Source organism: Anomalospiza imberbis, chromosome 6 (assembly GCF_031753505.1).
Source record: "Anomalospiza imberbis isolate Cuckoo-Finch-1a 21T00152 chromosome 6, ASM3175350v1, whole genome shotgun sequence".
NCBI classification, from domain to species: Eukaryota; Metazoa; Chordata; class Aves; order Passeriformes; family Viduidae; genus Anomalospiza; species Anomalospiza imberbis.
The window spans coordinates 6,021,792-6,049,767 of record NC_089686.1 but is presented as its reverse complement, the minus strand read 5'-3'; the positions used below and the strand labels follow the sequence as shown (position 1 = coordinate 6,049,767).

At 46.0% G+C, this 27,976-nt stretch overlaps 1 protein-coding gene across 2 annotated transcripts in view; it reads right to left on the bottom strand.

Moving 5' to 3' along the window:
* Positions 1-27,976, bottom strand: part of PRKCH (protein kinase C eta) — a 130,666-nt gene that overhangs the window by 63,817 nt on the left and 38,873 nt on the right. For both annotated transcript variants that reach the window (XM_068192153.1, XM_068192152.1), the window contains exons 2-5: positions 22,298-22,361; positions 2,933-3,083; positions 2,084-2,118; positions 1,054-1,142 (exon numbers count right to left, since the gene is read on the bottom strand). In XM_068192153.1, the coding sequence (XP_068048254.1) occupies positions 1,054-1,142; positions 2,084-2,118; positions 2,933-3,083; positions 22,298-22,361 (339 nt within the window). The remainder of the gene's footprint in view (positions 1-1,053; positions 1,143-2,083; positions 2,119-2,932; positions 3,084-22,297; positions 22,362-27,976) is intronic.

Below are 27,976 nucleotides of genomic sequence, written 5' to 3'. Positions count from 1 at the left end.
TAAACCTGTTCTTTTCCAATTGTAAATCATTCAGATCTCAAGGGCACCTTTAAAAAAATATTTCAATGGTTGAAGAAACCAGTCCCCATTTAGCATATTCATCACTTTTGACTTTGTTTCTCAACATGCAGATCCTGGAAAGCTGAGGTGGAACCCACAATTCTATTAAAGAAAAGTCAGAGGTGTGACTGGAACAAGAAGTTCAAGGTGAGTGGTGCCTCCTTACTTCTGGCTTCTTTTAAAGTAGTTTAAATGTGTCATAAAACCATCATAATCCTGAGAGAGGGGCAAGGACATTCACTATTTAACTTGCACTTACTCTTAAGCTTCTTAACTCATTTTCATCTGGCTTGTCAAGGGGTCATTTTAAAGAGTTCAGCTCAGCAGTTTGGAGGCAAGAAATAACAAAGGCAATTGCATGGCACAAAACACAGAGCTGCCTCATGAATAAACAGATTTGATTTGATTTTGCCTCAAACAGTTATTGAACCATTTCCAGTTCCAGAAATGAGACACGCAATGCACAGGGCAGTGTATGGTGGGGATGTTACTCCCATCAAACACAGCCAAAACCAGCAAGAAGGAAAACCTTCAGAAACATAAGCTATGCAAGGGTTCTTTATTACAATGTATTTCACAGAGCAAAGGTGTGGAGCGACAACTAAATGAGCCCTTCAGGAAATCAGGAAAAAAAAGAGAGGCAAAACAATGACCAGTGGCTGGCCAGAGAAATCCACATTAAGAACTTGACACCAGATTTTGATTGCACCATGGTTAATCATGCAAGAAAATTACCAAGGAAACCAGTGGATTTACCACTTACTGATGTCTTCCAGTGAAAATATCCTGACTTCTTAAACCATGTGCTACTCCAAACAGTCAATGGCATTGACAGAACAACTGGATGACATTGCATGGCTTTTAAGCAGGCCCCTATCACTCTTTTCCACTTTTAAACCCATGAATAAAATAACATAAAGTAAATTCTCTTATAGGACAACCCCAGCAACCCGGACAAAGTATGATGACCCAAAATAACCAACATGACTCTACCTTGAGATCGTTCTTGTTAGTATTGTTTTGGCACGTGCAAGCTGTGACAATGAGGTGATGGCAGCGCTTGTGTACAACACAGGTGCACACTAGGAAATAAAAGAGGCACGCTGAGAAGAGCCCTTGGAAGACTCAGAACACATCAATCCACCAGCTGGGTTCCTTAAGGCTCAGCTGCATCGTCAGCACACAGTACAGATGTGAAAAATAACTGGTGGCTTGGAATTTACAACAGACATGGAGATGTATCTTCAACCTACTGCAACAAAAATTCTGCACTGGATTATTCACACAGCCTAGAAAACAGTGGCCTATATCAAATATGGGTGATGGACACAGAAACAACAGTGTAGCTTCTCAAGCTACTCAAAAAATGCTGTTGAAATAATTATCCAGTGAAGAGGGTTTCACACAGCAATATCCATTTATTTTACACGCAGCTTCCTTTCACAGGACACCAGTGCCCTATTATACTGCACAGGAGCAGGCTGTGTTAGGCTGTACTGAATGACCATGAAGCAGGCAGTTCTGGGAAAAAGGGAAAGGCAAAATAAAGAGAAAGGTAGAACAATAATTAAATGCAAACAAGCACCACATACATCTCCACAGCCAGTCAGCCAAACCATGCATTCTGGCACAAGGGCTGTGCCAGCCCACAAAGTTGCAAACTCCCGAATTTTACTTTGTTGAAGTCCATAGGGAGAGAAAGGAGGGTGGCCATTCCAGCAGGGTACTTGGTGTCCCAATACCAGCTGAGCACTGTCCTGAAGGGACCCTGGGTGCCTCAAGCCCAGCTGGGTGTTGCATGTAGCAACTGAGTGGACCTGCACAGGATGGAACAGCAACCAGACACGCAGGTGTTTGCAGGAATGTTGGTGGCAAACCTGACAGGGGCTCAAAAGCACAGGTCTGGCTGCCTGGGGAGGAAGAGGAGTGGTGACTCCAGAGCAGCTCACAGCTGCAGGATGTCCCAGCACATCCCAAAGCAGCACATCCCACACACACGGCACACAGGAGCAGAGCACCTTACCTTGGCACTGGTATCCCTGCTTCCCAAACACGCCCCTGGCCAAGAGAAAACATGGACACAATTCAATGGCAGAAGGACCGTCGTCTTGCAGATTGTTTACAGAGGGCAGAGCCAAAATGAAGGAGGATCCCAAATTATCAGATCCCATGGCAGAGGTGCCCAGCAGTAGTGGTGCAATCCAGCACAGGGGTGTGAGAGCACAGGAAAGCACTGCACAGGCATGGCTCACAGGGCAGGCTGTCAACATGCCTGTATTCCCCATATTCCCCCTCACTCTCATTTCTCAAATACCTCACTTCATTACAACACGCACCACACGTATTACACTGATCCCAGCAGCCCACACCCTGTTATTATTTCTCCCACTCCATGTTCTTTTGAGGCATATCTACGTTTTTCTCCTTACTCTGCCTACTCCTCCATGTGCATCACTTCACACCTCTCTGATGGCTTTTCTGTTCTCAGGAATTTTCTCTAAACATTCAAGCAACTGGTTTTTTCCTCAGTGTAATCTCAATGCTCCACTCCAGTGAGTGGGGTCTTTCTTCAGGTTGCTTCGTTACTTTTTTCTCCCCTGAAATAACATCTGTGGTTACAAGGGAGGGACACTGCCACATCCCCACACCAAGCCAGTTTGCTTCCAGCATCCAAGATACACATCACCTCTGGCCTCTCTTACAGCAGACTCCAGTTTGCAGCACAAATGCACCCTGCCAAACCTGATGGCCAAAGGGCATCACATCGGAGGCCCTGGGTAAAGTCCTAAGTGACATTCAGGATTGGGGTGCCTTGTCCCCAGAACACAAAGGACTGGGGAGCTCTGGGCCAGGGTGTTTGAGCTGCTCTTACCAGATGAACTCCCTGCAGTGAGAGCAGTAGGTGGGCTGTCGCAGGTAGGTGGCCATGAACTTGTGCCCGTTCACCTGGTGCACCCGCCTTCGCATCGCCCGCTGCCGCTTCCGAGTGAGGTTCTTAAAGATCCGGTCCCTCTGCAGAGTCCCTGTGCAGGGAAGAAGAAGAAAAAAGGACAACAAAACATTAAGGTCATCACACACAGTTGTTTGCTTCTGGTTTTGCTACAGCATTCAGTTTGGGTCCTCAGCCTAAGGAGGATGTGGACCTGCTGAAGCAAGGCCAGAGGTGGCCATGGAGATGATGCCAGGGCTGGAGGCCCTCTGCTGTGAAGACAGGCTGGAAAAGCTGGGACTCTTCAGCCTGGAGAAGAGATGGCTCTGGAGATACCTTAGAGCTCCTTCTAGTGCCTGAAGGGGGCTCCAAGAGAGCTGGAGAGGGACTTTTGACAAGGCCATGGAGTGACAGGACAAGGAGGAATGGCTTCACACTGAAAGACAATGGGTTTAGACTGGATGCTTTGAAGAAATGAATGACTGTGAGGGAGGCAAGGGCCTGGCAGAGGTTGCCCACAGAAGGTGTGGCTGCCCCATCCCTGGAAATGTTCCAGGCCAGGCTGGATGGGGCTTGGAGAAACGTGGTCTAGTGGAAGGTGTCCCTGCCCATGGCAAGGGGTTGGAATTAGATGATATTTAAGGTCACTTCCAATACAAACCATTCTATGGTTCTATGCTAAAATGCTTTCAAAAGCCATAATTACATCCCTGGTTTAGAAGTCAGGGGACTGTGGTCTAGAACAAGGATGGCATCTGGAACAGGTACAGAACTTAATTGCAATGTCCCCTTTAGCTCAAAATTGTATTTTTTACCTAGAAATATCTGCCTTTTCCTATTTTCCCCTCACTCCTCTCCTATATTGAGACATGCCAGTAAGCTATTAATTCAAAAACTGTAAATAGACCAGAAGCTCAAGGCTAATGACTTGTTGTAACTCACAGCTTTTTGGGCAAGAACTCCTGAAAACAAGACTACACATAACCAGCTGACCACCACCACCACATGTGCTGAGTGAAAGCAGTGCCTTTCTTTGAGAACAGTGTTCATCCACCTGTGGTATTCTCATGCTACATTTCTTGATCACTATTTGCAGCATTTTTACATACTTCCAATACTTCTTCTGCTGATTAAAAAAACGTAGGTTACTTTTTCAGTGATGGCTAGTTGTTTGATATGTGCCACACTCAGCTTCCTTTAAAGGGTTCATTTTCCAAAGGTTAGGTAATATTTGATAGTTCTAGAAAGAAGGGATCTAGGAACTGCTGGCATTCAAATCTGAACTGTCCCATAATAAAATTTAATTTCAGAACAGAGTAGACTATTTCCGTTGAAAGGGACTTAAAATAATCACCTAGTCCAACTGTCTGACCATGTCCGAATGGACCAAAAGTTAATGTGTTTTAAGAGCATTGCTCAAATGCTTCTGAAACATGACAGGCTATGGGCACTGACCACCTGTCTAGGAAGACTTTTTCCATGTCTGACTCACCTCTCATTAAAAAAAAGATTCCTCATGTCCCGTCCAAACTCCTCTGGCACAATTTAATATCACAATTTAATTACCTATCAATATAATCTAATCTTTTTACTGAGTTTAGTTCAGCCACATAACAATTTCCTAGCAAAGCTCAATTTACACAAAACAAGTGTCTCTCAAAGGGCATGAACTGAGCTCTAGATCAAGAGAGCCATTCTCATTTAGGCAGCAGCTGTCCAAACTGCATATCCCAGCCAGCTGGTCTCTGGGATCCTCACACAGACCTAGTCAGACTCAGCTGAGCTTCCCAGATCAAAGCCTCATCTGGGGCACACTTACTCAGAAGAAAGAAATGAAATTTGCAGTTTTCAAGTTAGTTAATTTGCAGAGTGAAGGCCCTCAAAACAACACACCAGAGTCTGCCAGAGGTGACTGTGCACAGTGCTCTGTGTTCAGGACTTTTGTTTTGAGAGTGGACTGGATGCAAGAACAAAGCCAGCTCCTGCCAAACCCTCTGCATGGATATAATTCCGCAGGAAGGGACAGGTCTGTAAACTCCCAGAGCAGTGGATTGGCAGCAGGACCCAAACACAGCTGTCACCCTCCCACTTATCTTGCCACAAAAAAGGGGGCAGAGCAATTCCCTGCTTTCAACTGGCTTTGCTGATTAACCACCGTGGGGAGGGAGATGGTGGAAATAGAGGAAAGGCTGTCAACCTGATCAAGGCCTGAAATGTAGGAATCCCACATCACAGGCATATTTCCTGGTCCTTTTTGTAAGAGTCGAGATAAGGGAAACCATCCTGTCAGTACTGAGCCCAGCCACTTCAAGGGGCCATGAGCCACAGGATGTATTCCCCTTGGTACTCTTGCAACAGGTTTAGAAGCAAAGCCAGCCATAAAGCCCAGGAGTTTTCTGCTGACTTCTCCCAGCCATTTCTGCATGTGTCCCTTCCACAGGCACTGATGGAAACTTCCTACCCAATGGCATCACAGTGACATGGAGCATGGTTGGACTTTAGGACAGCTTGCATTTATTTTTTACATGGAAGCACATGCTATAAATTAGGATTGTCCCATTTCAACACACCAAGAAAAAGGATGTGGTAAGGCTGATCCAAGCATTTAACAGAAACCTGCCTTCTTCAGTGCAGAGCTCCAAGCAGCTGGGCAGAGACTGGCTCAGAAGAGCCTGCCTATGCAGGGAAGTGCTTAAACATGTGTTTAATTCCCACTGAGGTCAACAGGACTCAGGGGACCACAGGAATTACCAGACTGAATCAGAACACTGGTCCATCTAGTTCAGCATCCTGCCTCTGTCAGTGGGCAACCAGAAACACATGACAGCAAGATGGAGGAACTCTGCAGCTGGGAGATAATTCGCCTCTTTCCCACGCACGAGATGTCATTTTGATCTCCAGAAGTGAGATCTGATTTGTGGAGGTTTAATATTCCTTTCAAATGTTCAACCATCATTGCACAAGTTCAACTGCCTTGTTATCTACCATAGAAAACAAGCCCAAGAAGAACCTCAAGAGGTCAACCAAAAGGGCCTCTAAAAGGAAGATGAAGAGACGGTTGCTTTGCTGAGCCTGAGCGTCCTGCAACTTCATGTGAGAATAATAATAAAAAAAAAATTCCTTGTAGTATTACATAATGTGCCCAACTTCAAATTCAAGAGATCATCACTTTGACCTAGGTTTAGGCACTTAAGTGTATTTCCTGGATCAGGGCCAAACACCTCAACTGGCAAAGTGTCCTGTGTAGGTGTTCAGCATGCAGAGGAGAACTTCTGAGGCATGGAAAGGGAAGCACAGAGCTTGAGTGGGTAGTGAGCACCCAAGTAAATCACCTAAAGAAGCAATCCAGTTACCAGCCTGCTCCATGCCAGCTGCTCCATTAGAAGCCCAACAGCTTTAAGCTCCCATTTAGCAGGGTTTAAAAGAGTATGTTCCCAATTTAGCTCCCACAGCTTCTGTTTTTTTTGTGGTTCCCATCAAGAACCAGCATGGGGTAATCACCTCCCTGGTGCTCTCCCATGCAGTGCAGACCACACGTGGCAAGAGGGAATCAATCCCTGGCACCAGGAATAGGGGACAGTCGATGACAGCCTGCAAAGCCACCCGTGGGACACTGCTGTGCATCCCTGTGGTTTGCCCAGCTTCAGACAGACTGCAATTTTGAAACAGTTCACAAAGCCCAAAAAATTACAGGCACTTGCTTTTTCCTGGGCTACAGAGGGAGTCTCCATGCTGCCAGCACTGGTGGATCACATCCAGGGCCAGCCTGAAGCCTCCTCCCTAGAGCTGTACTTGGCTTCCATCCCCCATTCTCCAGACACCAAAATCCCACAGCACAACAGTTCCATCTTGCAGACCTGCTTGTCATTAATGCACATGCCACAAGTTGGGGTTTTTTCTTTACTAAAAGCTAACTCATATTTAAAACACTCCTCAAATTTCACACTTTCTTCCACTACTTGGCTGTCAGACCCTGTTAATGTTCAGCTGATACTGCATATCTTTCAGGTGATCCTCACCCATACTTTATGTTCACCTCAATTTACAATATAACAAAGCTGGGTGTTACTAAGCAGGCTTCAGGAAGGTTTGGACTACTCTCCACATGCCATCAACTCTTTCCGGCACTCTTTTTTCCCATTTCCTGGTGTTGGCTCAAGTGAAATGGAAAGGGAGAGCTTAGCACAACCTCAGCCATACCTTGAGCCCAGGTGTAGCTGCAGGAGACCATCCACCATGTGATTTAGTGGATCTACATATACAACCACATCCCACAGAATAAATCCTGCTGTCTCAGGGCTTGGGTGCTCATGCACGCCACACACCACACCATGGAGCTGGCAAGTTCAGCCCTCCAACAAGCTGCAAGTGATTTTGAAATGGTGAAACATACGGCTACCAAAACCTCCTTCATTCCAAGCACCAGGATAGCAGTTCCTCAGCTCACACCCATCACATCTGTTCAGCAGGTCCCACTGCCACTGGATGAGAGCTGGGCAGAAATCATCCATCAATGCAGCACTGAAGCCTGGTAATGGAAAGGCTGAGAGAATTGGAATTGCTCAGCCTGGAGAAGAGGCAGCTCTGGGGTGACCTTAATGCAGCCTTTCAGTACCTGAAGGGAACCTACCAGGAATCTGAAGAGAGACTGTTTGCAAAGGTAGGTAGTGTTAGGACAAGGGGGAATAGATCCAAACTGAAAGATAATAGATTTAGATGAACTGTTAAGAAGAAATTCTTCCCTGTGAGGGTGGTGAGGGCCTGGCACAGGGTGCCCAGAGAAGCTGCTGGCTGCTCCATCCCTGGCAGTGATCCAGGGCACTCTGGATGGGGTTTGCAGCAACCTGGTCTAGTGGAAATTGTCCCTGCCCATGGCAGGAGGGTTGGAATGAAGTGATCTTTAAAGTCTCTTCCAGCTCAAACCAATTTGTAATTCTGTGACAGGGTGGCCAATGCAGCAGCCCCTCATGCCTCCCATCCTTGGTATCAGGGGATATAAAGCCATCACAGACATTTTCCCAGCTCATGTTTTGCATTCTGGCCAGTTTCCTACAGGATACATATTTTCCTTCTGGACACAGAGAGTGCTTTACAAAACAAAGCCATTCTAGACCGTTAAAGAGACCCAGACTTTTAAAAGCCTCTAATCTCTGGTAAAGCAACAACCATCATGAATGGCTCAAATGTCCAAATACTGCTATAAAAGCAGACAAGCAATTGCTCAGTGAAGGGAGTTTCCACATCCGTGGTTCAACTGGGACATCTGTAACTACGGGGTATCCACTGCGCCTGCCTATGTGCAAAACTTAACTACAAAGTTCAACACTAAAAAGCCTCTTCCCCTTTCCTCCTCTGCACTCACACTGAACATGTGTTTATGGCAGTGGAAATTATACATGCAGCGGGAGAGGAGAATAAATAACCCACCAAGTCATCTGAGGACACATGCAAGCACCAGCACATCCTCACCCACTCAGCAGCCTCTATCACCACCCCACCTGCCCCCTGAGCTTCCTGGGCAGAGATCCCTTCTTTCCCCCTGCCCCGGTTTGTATTCCAGGGGGTTATGCCAGGCAAATCCTTACAGTGGTGGCATAACTACAGCAGGAAAACAAGAGGAAGAGCTGCAGGATGAAATGGTGTGTTTGGAACTGTTTGACTCGAGTCAGGTCTCATCTGCTGGAAATAAATCTCACCGTGATGCTATTGACCACTGCTGTAACTCCAGCACAGCAAAGGTCAGCAGGTACCTCCTCACACATGACAGTTCCTAGTGTTGCACTCCCACATGCACCAAGGCATTTTAATTTGAAAGAAATAAAGATATTTTAAAAAGCATGGTAAAAGCCTAAAATCAATAATGATAATAGGTAAAAACTTAATTAAGCCTTTTTTTTTATCAGTACCAGGAGCAGTATACACATTATCCTCCCCTAGGAGCACTGTGAGCAAGCTCCCCTTGCACTGAGTGACACACAAGCACAGAGCAAAGACCAACCACTGATTTTACTGGAGTATAAAAATCAAGATAGAAGATTAAGGGACCCCTCACCTCTTGCAAGCACCACAGCACTGAACAACAATCCCAGATCATGCTAAATGTTCATCTAGCCCATGCCCTAACAGAGAGCAGTAGTGGGTGTTTTAAGAAAAGAATACATAAATCAGATGAAGTAAATTAATTCACCCCCCCACACACCCTCCAGCCTTCAGTATGTAGGTGTTCTCTCAATATTTACCTAACAGTGGGCTTCCTCACATCTACTGAATATAAACTGAGGCTAAACCAGTATGTTTATTTTTCTGGCTGGATGACAAAAATCCCTTACGAAGGTTTTGCATCTTTTAAGCAGGAGTTCTATCACCATAATCCTAAGGATGGTCAAAACCATAGGAAGCTTTGCTAATCAAAATGTTATAAACACAAACACACCACTGAAGAAGCTAACAGCCTGACCCTGAAAAGGGAAAAGGATTTAAGCATCCTATTCTGTTTCCCTAACATTAGTGCTGCAGAGTGAAAGCCTAGTCTTTTTTGTTACAAAGCTTTTCTTCAGTTCTCCTCAAAAGTTAAGTTGGATGCACAAATCAGCCAGGTGGAAAACAGCCACCTCCACAAAGATCATGTTGACCACATGGGGTTTCTCTCCCAGCAGCAGTTGATCTTTCTGTTGCTTTTGCCAGTCTGTGCACAATCCGGTCCCTGCACTCTGGTTCCAACCCCAGGAGAGGCTTCTTGCAAAGCGAACATGTGGCACATCAAACACAGGCTGGGACTTGTAGTTTATCCAGCTGCTGTTTTGCCCTCTGAAACTGGATAAAGTTTTGTGTGAAGATCACATAAAGAGCCAGCAAAGGCTGGCAGCACTTTGCTGTCTTCCAGGACTTCACAGAAAAGCCATGTTAACAGGCAGCTCATCTCAAAATGCCAACCTGTCAAAGTCTGAAAGAGTAAGAAGGAACAATGATGCTCTGAATCCAAAAAAAAGGTTTCCCCACTCAGGAGTGTGAAACAGCACTATCAGCAGTCTTGGAAATGCAAACGTGTAATCATCCCTGCATCAAATCACACAGAACTGTGCACTGGAGGCAAGACCTCTGTTTCTGGTCCAAGTGCTGAAGTAGGGCAGATCCATCTTCCTTGTTTTCTTGCCAGATCTAGGACAAACTCTTCTCAGCTCTCAGTAATTAATAGTATTTGAGGACTGAAGCTGAAGGATGATGTTTCAGTGTGGCAGCAGTGAGAACAGGATCAGTGAGGTTCACACAACAATATTGGTGAGCATGACAAAAAGCACATCACAGGCTTATTTCTAGAATTACACAATGATGCCAAAGCTCTGGTGATACCAGTAGGTAAGACAGAAGAGAAACTTCTGAGGGGCTCAGTTTTCTTCAGCCTCTTGGACTTGGCTGTAGCAGTGCCCGGGAGAGCAGGACAGCTCTGCAGAGCTGGAGTGACCAGTGTGTGGCTGCTGGGAGCATCCTCATCTGCAGGAGGGGAGATGGCTGCAAAGCCAAGGGTACAGCCCAGTGCTGGGGCCGAGTGAGGAATAGCTGCTTTTATCTGTTTGCATAACTCCTGTGAGAACATGAGAGAGCAGGAAGAAGGCAGCTTGAGAACCTCTAAACAAGTATTCTTCTGCCTCTTCAAGTCTCCCAACCAGTTATGAGCACCATACAGGTTACTTTGCATAGAGTTTTAATCCCAACTGCCCCACAGGCTTTCAGACATGCACAGAGCAGCTTTTCCACAGCTGTTTTTACATGATTTTTCTTGGAAAAGCTGTGGTTTTTTTCCTAAGAAAAGCTGGGTTTAGACGTTTGCTTGCAGATGTTGACAGCTGTGAAGCAAGGCACCACAGTATGTCGCAAAAGGCTGAAAAATGTCAATGGAAAACCCTTTCCTCTCATTTCTATAGTGAGCAACCTTACCATTCCATCTCTGCAAGTTTTTGCATTCATTTGCAAAATCTCAGGATATATCTGTTTGCCAGAGAGACCAGGTTTCGGCAACGATGGCAAAGAACCATTTCAGCCTGCACAGAGAAGCGACTCCAGTAGAAAAGAATTTTATATAGAAATCAGAAGAGGGATTTGAGGGAGACAAGAGAAACCTGAGCACTGAACTGAGGCCGTCAGAGCCCCAGAATGGCACTGTGACCAGAATGCCACCTCATATCTGTCCCTTACCCAGCAAGACACAGTTTCAAAAAGCAAAATAAATTAGTCTGGTTGTATTCCAGACAGGTGCTTCCCTCTGGCTGTAGCTGAACATGGTCTTCCAGCAGAAGTTGAATCTAAAAGTCATCCCAGCCCCACTGTTCCCTCCTCACAATGGAGCCCCCTCCCTGCCATCTCAGACCTACCAGCATTCAACTGCTCCATCATCCACTCCTGTCAACTGACCTACATAGGAACAGGCAAAAAAACCCCAACAAAACCCAAAACACTTCTTACTGCATGGCTCATTAGAGCCCTAACAAACTGACTCCTCTCCCTCCTCCCCTCACAATTAGAATCATTACTATTTCCTTGGGCTTAGGCAAGCGAATTTCCATTCTAAAACCTCCTGTCGGTCCTTCCCACTTACTAAACTCAAGAGAAAAACATTGAGATGTGATTTACTAGGGAAGGAAACCATTTTAATACATTATTCATTAAAAATAGGAAAATAAAACTAACAAAGCAACTTTGATCTTTTCCATGATTAATTCATGCACCAGAAGCCCTCTGATTTAGAAGATCTCAAACCACGCTGGCTGCAGAGCAGAAGTAGCAGGAACAGAGTGACAACATTTTTAAGTCAAAGCTCCCATCACTTGTGCAAAATCCTCCAGAAAAGCAGAATTGGTAGCAGGGAGATCCTGAATCCTCCCTGCTCCTGCTGCATGGGGGCTCCTGTGTGCCACAACCACCAGCAGCTCACATGCTGTGGGTGGTTCCAGAGCAGGGATCACAACTAGTTCTTGGGAGGCCCTGCCCACATAGGGAAGCACGAGATCCAAGTCAAAACTAATTTTAACCAAGGGCAGTTTAAAGCTATTTTTAAAGTGGACATCCCCCTTTTTGGGCATGGGGGCAGCTTCAGAAGTTGGCCGCTTTGGTATTGAAACAAGGGTGTCCACACAGTGTCTGATAATCAACCAAATCTGCTGAAAACTCACATTTTTATGTCCAGGCAGTGTAATTTGTAGAGACACAGGTTTAACATCAACCTCAAAAGAAGGAGGAGTAGGAGAATACTCTTTATGGAACACAAAGACAAAACACACCAAGCAACTAGGATGAACAAAAAGCCAGTTGAGATGGGAATATCAAGCATCTTGTGTCCAGAGGGTCCCAAAATTTTGCAGCATCTCCAGAAATAAGTAACCACATTACTCAACACAGCAGCCATCTCTAGGATGAAATCTTGAGCCTTCCTCACCAAGGGCACTGCACTTTTTTACACAAGAAAGCAAACTGTATCCCAAAGCACAACTGGAATTTAGTCAGGAACAAAGTACCTTGGAAAGCTAATTCAACAGGACAAGTTAAACATTCCCCTTTTTCTGCCACTGGGGCCTCCAACTGCTGTCATGAGAGGCCTCAGCTTTTCCCCTGGAGGTGCACTGGCCTTGGGCTCACTGGGCAGGATGATCAACACCTGAATCACCACCCTGCTACACCTGGATTCTCCTGGTGGACTGGTCACCCCACAGCTGCAGAGCCCAAGTGGTCCAGCAACAAACTCAGCTCTGATCCCACAGCTGACCCAGGAACTTTTGAGATTTCCATGTGGCAGCTTGCCAATGAGTCCTCTAATTTCAACAGCCTTAAAAATCAGGTTGTTTACCATGCTGCTCTCCCACGCAGGTTCCCACACACCATGGGCTGAGCAAGACACTGCCACAGCAAAGCATCTGTCAAGAAAAATAAATTCAGCCTCTTGTATTCCCAGCTTACTGGGAAGAGCTCTGCCAAGAAGAAACACCTCATCAACACATCCCCACCTTGGCAATGCAGCAAGGAAATACTCAGTGCTCACAATCCATCCTGAAACTTCTGCAGATGGCAGGGACCATGAGTGCTCTGCCCCTCCCAGTGCCAGGGGATTATTGGGATTTCCCAGAGGGATTTCTCAAGGCCTCCAGGAAATGCAGTTGGCCCCAACAGCTTCCCAGCAGCTATAACAGCCAGATCTGATTCTCTCCCCCTTCCCCATCTCCTCCCAAACATGGTTTTCACCCTGCAATACATATTTCTCCACTTCTGAAATATGTCTCTGGGATTTCAAAAGCAGATGTCCCAAATCCAAACAAATACAGCTTTAAAAATGCTGGCTGCCACATGGAGAGGGTGTTGCTTGCCTCAGCTCAGGCTCACAGAAGCATAAAGGTTGGAAAAGACCTCCAATATCATAGAGTCCAACCTCTGACCAAACATCACATTGTCAAACCACAGCACTGAGTGCCATGTCCAGCTGTTTCTTGAACACTTCCAGGGGTGGTGACTCACCATTAGATTGCTTGGGCAGTTTGGTGTCAGCAGTTCCATAATGTGACACCACCAATTTCGTTCTCCCAAACAGGTGGCCCTTTCCAGCAGGTGTAAGAACAGCAGTAAATACATACCCTGCCTCCCCACGGGCTCTCCCATCTCACTCCTCTCAACCAACAAGCAGACGTGGGTGAGCAGGAAGAAAGTCACTTTCCCCAACAGCTTAGGGAGAGACACCTAAAACCTGTACCTCGCTTTATCTTTTTTCCCAGTCCTTCAATGGGGAAGGAACACTTCAGGAGGGAATTTGTTTAGTATCAAATGACAGGAGATGAAAGCCAGCCTATGGTTTGATGGTCACAGCAGCCCTCACACAGGTTGAAGCAGTTCTCCCCCTACACAGCACCCCGCCTTCCATCCAGCACTGCCTTCCCACACAGCCATTTTCCAGCATGGGACGCAGGGATTTCTCTGCCATGGCCTTCATGTGCAAGTTGTCATCAGCCCTTTTGGATGCAATTGGACCCTTCCTTGAAGGGCTTGTTTCTCCCACTCTGCCTCCCATTCACAAGTGAAATACAGAACCAGAGCTGATGCAAGTAAAAACAGGTGTAGGACTGGACTGAGGCCGTCACTCAGTAAGGATTCCTCACTCAACACCTAAGAACTCTGAGCTGGGCTGGCTGGACAAGAAACATTTTTCTGCCTTTATCCTTGCTGACTTGCAAGTGTGATCTGCAAGTCTGTACTGTGAACATACAGCAAGGACACATTTTAGACACAAAAATACAGCATTGCCTGACTTTTGAGAGTTTTATTTTCTAGTGATTTCCTTCAAATGAAAAGGTTTCTGGCTTTAAGGCAATTTCCTACATTTTATAAACAAAGTTATTATTAGAAGCAAGTTCATCTGCTGGAACTGCAGCAGTCTCCTCGGTCCTGGCTCAGCAGCAAGGCTGTGGTTTTGAGCACACAGCTCCAGGGAGAGAGGAGAACACTAACAGGGGAACACACTTCCCAGGAAAGGACTCTGCTTTACTGTGTGGATCAGTGCTAGTGACAGACACACATGCTCAACAAGTCTGGCAGCTAGACGGCAGAAAAGAGCTGAGATTCTGGGATTAAAAACAGTTCCAGACTCTAGCAAGAAACTGGCTTTGATGGTCACAGCTATGCTGCTGCTGCAGCCTTTCCCTGTCCCCTGCAGCTCCTCTACAGTCCCCTCTGTCCATATTCTCTCCTCCTCCCACCTCCTTTACCCTTTTGGGCTTCTTTTAAGCTGCTTTTTCCTGACTACTCCTGCCCATACCTGTCCATCACCTCTCCCCAGACCAGTCTCCTACTTCCTTCTATCTCTCCTTATATTCCTTATCTCTTGTCCTTCTTCCAGACCCTTATGGCTTTATTTCTTCTCCAAGCAACTCTTCCCAGTGTTTCCACCATTTACTGCCCTGGTCCCTTATCTCAGCAGATGGGGCAAGGAGAGCAAGACACCTGCTCAGCCAGACCTCCTGCCTTGCTCCCTCCTCTGCAGCACTGCCGGGGCTCCCCCTCCTGCCTCACTGCAGCACCCAGGGCAGGGCTGAGCTCAGTCAGGGAGAATTCTGGCCCAAAAACCAACCACAGCCCTACTCCAATTGCCCAGTCCAGACAGCTGGTGCAGAACTGGCCTCACCTAAGGCAGCCCCAGGGAAACCCAAGAGCATCCTTTTCAGACAGACAGATTTACCCTCAATTATGAAACTGCCTCATTCCCTCATCTGCAACCACCAGCAGTGCAGGCAGTGCCAGGAGCAGCAGCCACTGAGGTGGCTCAGTGCAGGTGGTGTCCACAGCACCCCAAGCCATGTTGATGGCATGCAGTTTATCCCACATCACAAATGAGTAAATATTCCCCAAAGACAGCAGACAGGGACAGCAGAACCTTTCTTCCCTCCCTCTCTTGCCTCTGCCAAGCTTGACGTCACCCTGGCCAAACAACATCAGGATCTTTTTGCTCAAAGCTCTATTTTGATTCAGCATTTCATTCTGGAAAACAAACAGAATCATTGCTGCTTAAGCACTCCAGGAAACAAAACCAGCTGGCACTGAAGAGCAGGAAACCCATTATTTTCTGCTGGGCATGGTCTGCAACAACCTAAAGCAGAGATGCATAAATTGCAAGTGTGAGTATTCACCTCCTAAAGCACCACTAGAAGATGAGCTCTGCTTCCTACAGCTCCATGCCAGCTCACCTAATGCCAAAGACCCAGCTCTGCTGGGTCAGAGCTCAGTTGGTTATTTGGAACATGCTGTCCCCCTCCAGTGAAGTGCAGGACTGAACTGCACAACACCCTCACCAAGCAGACTGATGCTGCTGATCCTCCTCATGTCTGTGGAGCCAGAGGGACCCTTGGGTCTCCCCACGAGCACTAACCATGCCTGAACACCTCCCAGGTAAACTGAGGTAATTAAACACTGCAGCACAACAGCACTTGTTACCTTCAGGGGACAAGGACTTCTGGACGTCGGACAGGCTGGGCTGCCGGGCTTCCAGACACAAGGAAAACCCTTGAGTGGGGTGGTACCACCTAAATCAGGAGTCTCCTCCAGCAGCCAGAATTGAGAGACTCAGATATTAAATGGGATACAGACTAATTTGATAGTTGGTTGAGCTGAAGTTATATATACATATATGTGTGTGGATGGGAAAGGGAAAGGGAAAGGGAAAGGGAAAGGGAAAGGGAAAGGGAAAGGGAAAGGGAAAGGGAAAGGGAAAGGATGAACAGCATGGCTTTGTTGGTATTTTTTTCCTTGCAGTTTATGGCACAGCTTTACAGAGTGACCCCTGGTAAAGCACTGAGGCTTCTGAACAGCCATTTACCTATTCCATCACTCAGGCACCTCACAAACTGTGGTCTAGAGAAATCCAGGAACAGCCTGAGGTGTGCTACTGTCAGGGCATCCCCTTCATCCCAATCCAGGGTATCATCCAGGTGCCTTCAACCACACTGGGTCCAGAGAGGGCTGGCCACGAAACAGCATCAGGGTGCAGCAACCAGGGCTGGGCCATCATCCCTGGACCCCAGCACTCACCTCCTACAGCTTCATGTTCCTCTCCTTCCATCCCACACTGCCCATCCTGCCCCACAAACACCAGCTCCAGCACAGCCCTGTCCTCCAAGGCCAAGGAGATTTCATCTCCCCGGGGAACTACCGTCACCTCTTCCAGGAATCACATTCAAATAAAGCAAAGAAACCTCTGTTCCTCATTACAGCCAGGAACACTGAAATCCCACTGATTGCAAGCCTGCATATTTATCTCTAGGTTTCAGAGCCCAGACAAAACAGAGCCCACTGAGGAAGTGAAGTTAACCCTGATACTGATGTTTGTTGCATTTTTACAGTGCCTGGGTGTCTCTGCAGTTGGCACATCTTGGCAAGTCACAAATGAATGACAAAAAACTCTTGGCATTAGACACACTGCAATAGCTGTGGGGCTCACACTGGACCATTTTCTGAGAAGTAAAAGTAGTCTTGTGGATATGTGGCAGGCTGGGGTGCTGTTCTCCTCCTGCCTCTGCATTACAGTCCCTCCATAAACACCAAGCAAATCACTTCATTTCCCAGGGTCTTGCTCTTCCTGCTACCAGGAATAAACAGCTTTGTTTGTTTCCTTTCATGTTGAAATATTTTCTCCCTGTGAAAATTCGGAATTTAACAAACTTGCTTTGTTTTGTTTTCTTTTTTAATGGCACAGAGACATATATGAGATATCAGAGTTCCAGGGTGCAAGAATACTCAGGTTCTCTCGGCAATATTTACACATGAAATGCAATATGCGTATTTTGAAAGTTTCACTTTGAAATACAAAAAGAAACTCATGGAGGCTTCAGGACAAGGACAGAGCTGCTCTTGCTCCACCTGCTTGGCTGATAAACCTCTGTTGGGGTGTGCAGAGTGTGACCTCCAGGAGACCAATACCTGCTCAGGACTTCAAGATCAGCCTCTGGAAACCTTTTATTTTTTTAACCTGGCATTTTATTTTTTAACCTGACATCTTTCAGCAAGGCTGGGGATCCACTGAAGTTCACCTGCCTGCCACACAGAGATGCACAGCATTTGTGGATTACATTCCTGGTCCCTGCAAGGGCTCAATCTTCTCAGGGCACACTTAGGGTGTATTTTCTCCCCCATGAGACTCAACACTGTCCTGACCCATCTCCATCTGAAAATGCAGAGCTGAACCAACATGGAGAGGATCTGAAAATCCCTTGCCTACAGCACACAGGTGTGACAAGTGTAAAGCACTGAAAAAACGTGCAGACATTGGAAAAAAAATACAAGAGTGTAGAAATGCATGCTTCCTGCTGGTCTCTGCCACAGAAGACTTCCATGTCCTCAGACTGTGAACCAAAGACAGTAGAACTTTCTTATTCTGCACTGGTATGTCCTGTTTGGACCAGCAGGTTTTCTAGATGGTGTCTACTACAAGTTTTAAAACTCTGCTAGAGCCACTAAACCAAAAGAGAAGAGTGGCCCAAAACACAGGAGATGAGAACAGGGCATTTTTTAAATTCCTGGTTCCTAGTTTCCAGTATTTGTTCCCTTAACTATAAAAGATGGGCTGATAGCAGTCATTATTGCAGTTTACAGAGGATGGGTAGAGCTCTTTTTCCTCCCTATTGTACAAGAAGCTGATAACAGATGTGTCAATAGAAATTTTATGGGGCTGAGGAGCTACATTATAGTGCAGAGCAAGGATCTTGTTAGCACAATACCTCTGTTCCACTTGACACTTTAAGGCTACATATCTTTAGTGGTACCTGTCAGAGAAAACATTATTTCTTTAAAAAAACTTTGTGTTAGAAAAATGTATTCTAAGAAAAATGACAGCAAAAGGTAACAAGTCTCTGTGTTTGAGGACAAACCATTTGAATGTGCCAGCTGCAAAACAAATAAGCATTTCTTGGTCCAGAAGCAGGTTTAGGCTTCCTGAACCTGCTTCTTAGGTTACCTGTAGGTAAACAGGTTCAGCTTCCCCCTTGGGGGATGGGACTAGATGATCCTAAAGGTCCCTTCCAATATGATTCTATGATTCCTTGCTGCTGCAAACCCTACCAACATGAAATATTTAGTAATAGGTGCTATATCCGCTCTACCGACACTTGGCTTTTCAATATTCTTGTCATTCTATTTCTTGCCCAGAACTCAAATTTGTCATTGACTTTACTGACACTGAAAGAAAATAAACAACCATTACTTATTTTAGAACGATGAAATTAAAACCAAACTTCAAGCCAGAATTATCACTTTGAGTGACAACATGAAAAAAAATAAAAAAGGCAAATTGCAAGAGTTCAAAGCACTAAAATAGAAACACTCTGTTTTCTACAGGGCTTGCTTCATTCATTAATTCAGTCAAATACTTCATTTGTATTAATTTAATTAGCTTTGCTCAGAATTAGATAGAGCAAACAGAAAGAGAGGTGGCAAACTGAGGGCAAGCAGCACACCTTGCAGGCAAAGCTGTGAGGAGACTGGGCTGGCTCTGGGACTTTTGCAAGGGGAGAGGTTCAAACATCCAGGCACACTCCTGGGGCCTCTCAGTGTCCAGCCTGACCTTGCTGCAGCTGAACAGCCTGGCCCAAGCACCATCACCAGCTCTTGGGAATCTCTTCTAGCTTCTCACAGGGGTCCAGAGGCACAAACCACAGCAGTGGTTCACCCACACTCACTGCAAGGCTTTTCATTTCAAAACATATCCTGCCCAAGAAGAGTTAATTCAGGGTTTGCCTTTTCACAGCTGAAACCAGTGTTCAGTGGGAAAAGCAACAAGCACTGGAGAGCAGGTCTGAATTCATGTCACCAGCTGAGCAACACCCTCTGGGGCACCTCAAGAGCCCTACATGTATAAGAGAGCAATAAAGCAGATTTTTTTCCCTTTAAAGAGGGCCTGCAAGAGTTGAGATCTTGTGGATTATCTCAGAGATCCTGGCACACACATGGGATCACAGGGAGGGAGGGAAGCAGGAGACTCTGGGTTCCGTCACACCACAACTCCTGCAGCCCCCAGGGCTGGGCAGAGCTTGGTGTGGTCCCACACACTGCAGCCTGCTGCTGCTCCCAGCTCCTCAGCTGACAACATGCCTCACATCCACAGCAAAAACACACCTCAGAGAAGGCACATTCACTATTTGATGAGAGCAGAGGCAAGGAGACAGAGACAGAGGTAAGAAATGCTGAAGACACCCTTGGGGGAGAAAAAAAAATAGTATTTATACCCAGAGTAAAAACAGTAAGAAAGTTTTCAAAAGGTATCATATGACTTGAAAAAAAAAAATCTGATGACTGAAAAAAATCCTAAAAGGGGAAATAAATAAAACCCAGAAAAGAGTAAATAAATTCATTTGAGGAGGCAGGAAATCAATCCCTAAGCAATGCCTGAAGTATGGCAGGCAGAAGTCAGTCCTCCCCTTCTCTGTAAAACAGTCTGGACAGGAACAGCTCCTGGGTCAGTGAGGGAGATGGCTGGGGAAGAGTGTGCTTCCCTGAACCCCAGCTGGGTGCCAGGGCCACCAGGGATGTGTCACCCTTGGGGAGTTCAGGAGTTGGACCTTGCTGACCCTTGTGGGTCCCTTCCAACTCAGAGTATTCTGTGATTTCTGTGAGAGGTAATCTCCTCCCAAGGTAAGGAGACTTCCATTTTAATTCTGCACTGGTTGCTTTACACAGGAAATGTCAGCTGAAAGAGGGTAGTTAATATAATCAAATACAGCTTAGCACAGCAAGTATATCCAAGCAGAGAAAATAAAGAGAGGCAGGTATAATTTCTCTAGGCCTCCTTCACTTCCTATTGCTCTGTTCTTTTCTTTTTCTGAGAAACTACATGTATTTTTAACACATCAAACAGGCAGATCTCCCTGCTCAAAACAGCAGGGTAGCAGTGATGGACAGAAGAGCCATATGGGAACCTGCAAACAAGGGACCTCTTTGCAGCTGCATGTTTGCTATCCTGCCCTCACATCCTGACAGCTCTCAAATGCCTCTGGCAGACTCCCAGGAGTCACACCCTGCTCCCCATCCCTGCTGCAGGTGAGCAGAACCAAATTAAGGTTTTGGTCAAAACTTTTGATCAAACCAAAAAAACACCAGTCCTAAAGGTAAAGTCCAAGCACCACTAGGACTGCCTGTTTTGAGTAAGTAAAACAGGACAAACAAAATAGGGCAGTCTCAGGTGGGCCTAAAACCCCAGTCTCAATTGTTTTGTTGTGGGTTTTTTGGATTTTGCTATTTTTTCTTCTATCCCCCCTACTTCCTCCCTCTCTTTGCCCACTTTTTGGACTTTTACTTTACTGGAGGTGCCTGAGACCCTGTGAATTTGGCTATTTCCATAAACAAAACAACTAGCTCAGCATAAGAAGTCATAGGGAGAAATAATGTGGCAGTATTAGCTGCCCTCCAGATCAGGGGAATGAGTGGGAAGCCACTTTTTGAGCTTTCAAATAAGGAATTATTCTCAGACTTTTTTCTAAAAAACCCTTAAAATTTCAAATACCATTCAGAGCCTCCACACTTTCAGCAAAAGAGGCAAAAGCAGAATTAAATATGATATTATGAATGAGACCTCTCTGTGTATCAGAGGGAAACCACTTCTTCATGAATATCTCCTTTACCCAATGACTGGGAAAAGTCAGTATCTGCAATCAGGCTTGCCCTGGATGAAGACTTTTCTTGGAAACTCTAAATGTGACCATACATGGGAACAACCAGATAAGGAAAAACCCAAGTGCCATCTTTGATGTTCCTGTTCTGTAAGTCTACACATCCTCAAGAACAACAGAGGAAAGTGAAGTAAATTATTTCCAACATTTCCCATTTCCCTCGGAAAGCAGTAGCTGTACAAACATCTGAGTTCTGCATTTCTCATCTCTGAGACCTTGTTAGCAACATGCTCAGCCACCAGCACAGGTCTGAAACACACTCTGGATTTATGCTCATGCCCACCATCCCTGCTCAACCCTGCTTTAAATGGCCAAGCGTGGCACTCTTGCATGTGGATACAAATTGGGATGTAAGTCAGTAAAAGCACTCCAGTTTCTTCTCCTTCCATCCCTGGCTCTGTCATAGGAAATTAAATCCAATTTCTAACATCCTTTTCATCCCTGCAAGAAATTCCTCCAGGCTTCCCCAGCACACCTTGGCACTCTCCCTGTTCTCTGGTTACAAATACAGAGATTTCCTGGGTTGCTGCAGCACAGCTCACATCCATGCTCGTAACTGGTATCACAATAAACAACAGGGACATCAAAACCATCACACTATTAAATATATATTAAATATAGTTACCAAAAAAAGGCTGCTCAGATAATTTTTTGGGGCAGCTGTCACACAAAAATCTTGCAAGCTTCCTGCTCAAAGGGAACGCGGGAAACAGAAATGCTCCTGAAGCAGATGTGAACCATTACGGAACAAAAACCACCCAGATGTTTTAAACATGCTCCATTTTAAACATGCTCTGCTTTCTCCTCAGCTTGCCCTTCAAGAGGCAGCCAGGTGAAAAGCACAAGTGACAAAAACAACCTGTCTGAAGGACAACTTCAGGGAAAGAAACCAGAGAGAGCATGACCCAGCTCCCCAGATCTGAGATCAGAGCAGAGGGCACACACAGCTCCAGCTGCCACCAACAGCCCCTTCCAGATCTCCCCCATCACTCAAGAAACCTCAGGCACACCACAGCATGTGGCCCCTGAAGAATCCAAATGTCTGCACTGCTCTGGAACTGATGGCAGGGACACAGACCAGAGTCCAGCACTGAATGGAAACAAGCCAGAGTAACTCCCTTACCTTCTGTGAAGCTTCCTGTAAGAGTTATGACAACAAACACTTTGCCTTCTGGCTCCAAATCCACCTGAAAAAAAGGAAAGGAAGTGTTAGAAGATTGGTTTCTTTGAGGCAGAAAATTGAAAAAATTTGAACGTGTATATATTCTCATGCACACCTTAATTGAAAAAAAAAAAAAATCAAGCATTCAGTGCCCAAATTGTTCAGCATTCAGGGCTCCATAAAAAATAAGGAACTTGAGTCCTCCTTTTTCCTGGAAGTGCTGAACAATCTCAACCTTGCTAGAGGAAACAGAAGTTTAAAAAAAAAATGGTTAATAGTGTTCCAATTTGTGATACAAATGAAGCAGGACTAACACTGAATTCTCTGAAAAGATCAATGTGCAGCTGTTTCGAGAATTACATGGATATTTCCTCTCTATTATATTTTATCTCAGTGAAATTGTTTCAGTCTCTCAAAATACCATCATTGCTGAGGCAAATGCTGATTTCTTACATAAATCATCTTTTGGCCTTAAACCATAGGAAATAGAAAACTATTGGTGCTGTTACCTAAGGACTTCTTGTCGTTTAATCTAAATTAGATAGAGATACAGAACATAATTTTAGGGATCAGACATTCAATCCCAGTGTCAGCCAGCCTGTCCCTGAAAGAAAGCATTTAGTTTTTGGTGAGTAGATTTTTCATTTTAAGATACATTTTTAATAAAGGTCTTGCTTTTGGTGTTTTGCAAGCTAAGGATTCCTGACGTTTGAGTCAGGCTGTCACACAGAAATCTCAGGTAAAAAACAAAAACAAAGGAAGAAGTAACAAGGCACCCCCTGAATTTCCCACAAATTTCAAGACTAAAATTAGCAAAGAGGAGCTTCACACCTCGTGGATATCGATCCCCTGTGCAGAACAGGAATTTTGAAAATTGAGCACTCTGGGGGAATTAATAGAGTGCTCATCCAAAGCCTCCCTGCTCCTCCTGTACAACCACAGGATGATGAGCTCAGGCTGCCTCCTGTACCCCGTGAGCCCTTTGATTCCTCTCCAGCGTAAACACCTGGCCCTCACTGAAATAAACTCCCAACATCAACCTGAGCTCCTCAAGCAAGGGCTATGGACCACCCCTGACCCAGAACTTGCACCTGGTTTCCAAAAAACGCTGCTGCCACGAACCTAACAGGCAATAATATTAGGATACTGGAAAAACAGAAAGGTGAACCCTAAAGAGAAGCCAAACAGCCAAGCTACAAATGCAAGGAAAGCACCTGCACAGCTGTAGGTGGGAGGAGGTGACTGAGCTGCGCTGACTCTGCAGGGCTAAGGTACAGAATGCTGACACAGCCCAGAAAAGAACAGCCTTCTGGGGTAAGTGAAGGGGAAGCACAGACAGCCATACATTTCCCTAGCCCACAGTCTGTTGCAGAAGTAGAGAAATTGTTACTTAAACTGCTGGGAATTTGTTAGGATGAGCAGAAGAAATATTCTCAGGAAAAAGAATGAGCAAACAGCTCATTCACATTATTCCATCTATGGTTGTAAGGTGCCACACACACACTCCTATCAGTGGGACACAAACAGGGAAACTACAACTGCTTGGGAAAATCCTACCAAAATGATGATTTTATGGACACTACATTCTCCACTAAAAAAAAAAATCAGTCTCACAAGGAAATTTTAAAGCAAATATTTAGTCTTGACTCAATATTAATTTTTGTGCTTGTTTGCACTGCATATTACACTGGTTTTAGGGAGCTGTGTTTGAACAGCCCTCTGTCTCCATTAATATTGAAGACATTTCCCAAATAGATTTCAACTCCAGCAACACCATGCATCATTTTTGCCTAAATTTCAGTTCCCTGGAGAGATGTGCAGCTTTGTAAAGAGATGGTTCTTTCCAAAATATATAATAATATATAATCACACAAATTGATTTACAAGTCACTAAGGATTCAGGTTTTATGGAAAAATCCTTACTTACTTAGGTTTCCAAAATCATTCTTCAGTGCTTATCGTTTTCCTACCAGTCTCCATACAGGATATGTCAGATTCCTGCTTCCACACTAACAAAGAAGAACCTTCCTCCCTTCTTCTGACACACAGTACCTCTGGTGGGATGTGGAATAAATCCTGTACTCCTTGCTCAGTCTTAAAAGCAAAGGATTGTCAGGACTCAAGCTTCTGGGATGGGGCCAGGGAATCCATCAAAAGCATCACCCACCTTCGACACATGGCACAGACCAAAACTGGCCCACAGTCCTGACACACCTTGTCCTCCATCTCTGCAAAGAGGATTCCTCTGCCCCTAGCACAGCACAGTCCTCTGCCTATAGCAGTCTTACAAAACAGAAACAAATTAATTCAGAAAGCAATAGCAGGAGATTTATGAGGGTTATAAAACAATCTCTCTCCCCCTCCAGACTCAAAGATTAAAGACCAGTCAAATCCCCTACACCTAGTAAGCAGCTGTGCTCATGTTGTACCACAGTCCAAGAGCACTCAGCCAAGAGGACCTGAGCTACACTCTGTATCTTCTTACAGAACATCTAAGGGGGATCTAATTAAAAATTTCAGCTGAAAGGCTCCAAAATGAGGCTGAAGCCCCAGCATGCCAGGAGCTGCTGAAACTTTGGCACACCAGTGCTGATGGATGCAGGACCAATGGGGAATTCTTATCCTAGACAAGTGTTTAAACCAGACAGTCTTAAGGGTTTCTCTAGTCTTAAATTGATAGCAACAGAACAACAAAAGATAACATACCAGGAAATGAAATAATAACAGACCACAGGGAAAAGTTTGGCTTTTGGACTCGCTGTGATCTCCTTTAAGGATGAATTTGACCAGCTAAGTAGCAGCCAACTCGGTACCCGAGATAACTCTCAGACATGTGGAACATGCCCGTAACAGAAAACAACACCTGACGTAAAAACCTGAAAGGAAAATGTCTGACCGCAGAGCTGAGCTGGCCTGAGAAACACCACTAACTCCCTGAGAGCAGCACCTGCCTGGCAGGACATGCTTCCCACCATCACAGGGACACCCTGAGCCACGGCCACGCCACCAGAGTGGCCTCGTGCTGGCAGCAGCTGACACCTGTGAGCTGCTCACACTTGCTGCACGCGCGGTGCCGGGACAGCCCCACGTGCTGAGCTGGCTGTGAGCGGCCAGCACCTTGCTCAGGCCCTGGCGGTGACCTCAGGCAGCCCTGCAGCACAGCCACTCATGCTCCTGCCCCTGCTTCACACCTTCAGCATCACCTTCACACCCTCAGCACCGCTCTCACCCTTGCAGTGCAGCCACAGTTGCAGCACACGCTGTGGGAAACTCTCCCGACCCAGCAAATGCAGCCAGAGCTGGGCACGCAGAAATCGCCCAGAGCCAGCTGAAACCAGAGACCCACAGATCAGGAGTCTGGTACCCCGCTGTGTCCCCACAAGGAGGAACTCCTGATATAAGCCCTCCTTCAATCTTTCCAGTCACCAAAGCGCTTCCAAGCACCAGCACCTACTTTCAGAGACAGAGAGGGCTTCTCACCGTGTTCTGTTACTTAATAAGACCTGAGCAGTTCAAAAGGGAGCAGCAGCCAAAGGACTGGCCCTCCAGCCATGGAAGGGATAACCCGACCTGGGCTGGCAGCCCAAGCCCTGACTCCATGCTGGCACAGCTCCAGTGATGCCAGTACCTCCCAGCACCAGCAAACACCCTCAGGATCCTCCCAACAGCAGCGTGGGTGGAACACAAGCACCACGCAGACACCAAATTTTGCTCCTCACTTCTCTGTTTTTCATTTCCCAGCATTGACATTAAAGGCAAAACCCCTACATTTTTACAGAGAAACAGGGTGGCACAGAATTAATCTTGACAGAGTTAATAAAGTCCATAGTAGACCATGATATCAGTTTGGGTCAACAAAGCAGCTGATATTATTTCTTAAAGAAAGCAGGAGAGGCGCAACAGCCTGAAGGCAGCACAGGTGATGCTCAGGGGAAACTCCTACACCATAGTATAAGAGAAGTGATACAGGAATGTAACCATCCATATGTATTTGACACAATCATCAAAGAGTAATACATACAGAGAAAAGTTTCCTAATGCCAAAGATCTGGCATGGGATAACTTATTTTAGGGAATCACAAGCTTATGCCTGGAAGGTTTAGTAGCAAAGCCAAAGGAAAGTCCTGCTGTGTTGGGAGCAAAGGAGAAGTATGAAATTCTACGCATGCCTGATACTGTGAATGCTGTGAGGTACAGTGATCTCAGAATAAATCAAACTAAACTGGTGGCATGCAGCATCATACTACTGGCAGGTAGACCTGTAAGCAATCATCACCCTTCCCCCTCTCCAGCACTTTCATCCTGGTCCCCCAGGAAAGAACCAGGAGGAAAAACACAGACTTTCTGGCTGGTTTAGAGGTAACTTGGCCAAGTTTTAGCTCACTGGGAGAGGAAAGTGTGCTTATCAGTGTAGTAAATCTTTTAGTTACCCTCAAGGAAATGAAGGTTACACGTTTGTCCACAGCAGAAGAGGAGGAAAAGATCAACTGCTGGAGCTCAACTGTACCTGTAAGAACAGCACAGGATTTTAGCCCAGAGCTATGCACACACTTTAACTTCTGCTGAACTTCACAGCCGGACCAGGGAAAACAAACGCTGGAGGATTTTGGCAGGCGAGCTGGAAACGAGCAGGTAAGGATGATGAGTTCAGCCACGGCTTCATGACACTTCCACTGCGAGGCACAAGCCTTTGCCAGGACAGTGTGCTGGGAGTTAGGAACTCCACTCCTAACCCAAACCACTCACATGGTGCCCCATGCCTGAACCTGCCAGGATCCTGCTGTTCCACGTGACTTCAAAGGGAGCTGCCAGGGACCAGTTTCCCACAAGGAGGGGCCCCAGTGAAGCATCTCACACACCTTCCCCAGAAAAGGGCTGTGCTGGCATCATTCCCAACCACAGGGCAGCTGTTATTTACTCCCCTTCTCTGCATTACAAAAAATAAGTCAGTTCAGGAGCAGAGCAGATGCAGGGAGACCAAAACAGGGCTCCTTAATCACATGCCTTCCCACATATAATAAAAGCTGGCCGTGCATGATTCATCAATGGAAGAGGTTTGGAAAACAAATTCAGAATGAGGGTAATCTCTCAGGCAACACATCAACACCCAGCTGAAGCATCCACTGAACTTGAAGAGCAGGTATAGTGAGTTGGCCTCCGAGAGAGCCCAGCCTGCCCCGGGAGAGGATGGGAAGAGGCAGATCCAAAGGGTGCCTGCCTGCAAGTTGCTCACTCGCCAAAATCAAGATGAGGTAGATAAGGTGGGTCTCCAGGATGAAAAGACATCTTCAACACTGCACCTGGCAAGAGCACTACATCTCGCAAACACAAGTTTCTAAGATTTTTTTTTTCCTCCTCCCATCCCCTCAACAGATAATCCAGCCTGGGAAGTCTGATCTGAGGCACATCAGAATCAGCGGGAATCTTTTCATTGTGTTTGGATCAGACACAAAAGATGACTGTGTTTACCCTGGAGCCTAGAACATCCCTTCTCCCATTGCTGCCCCGTCCTTCCTTCCCCGCAGGCACAATCCATAAGCATCCTAGAAGTACAGCCTTTTTCTAAGGCATGTCAATGCTGACATGGCTTCAAAAACAGAACAGGCCCGACACTTGCAGTGAGTAAAGCAAATATAAAAG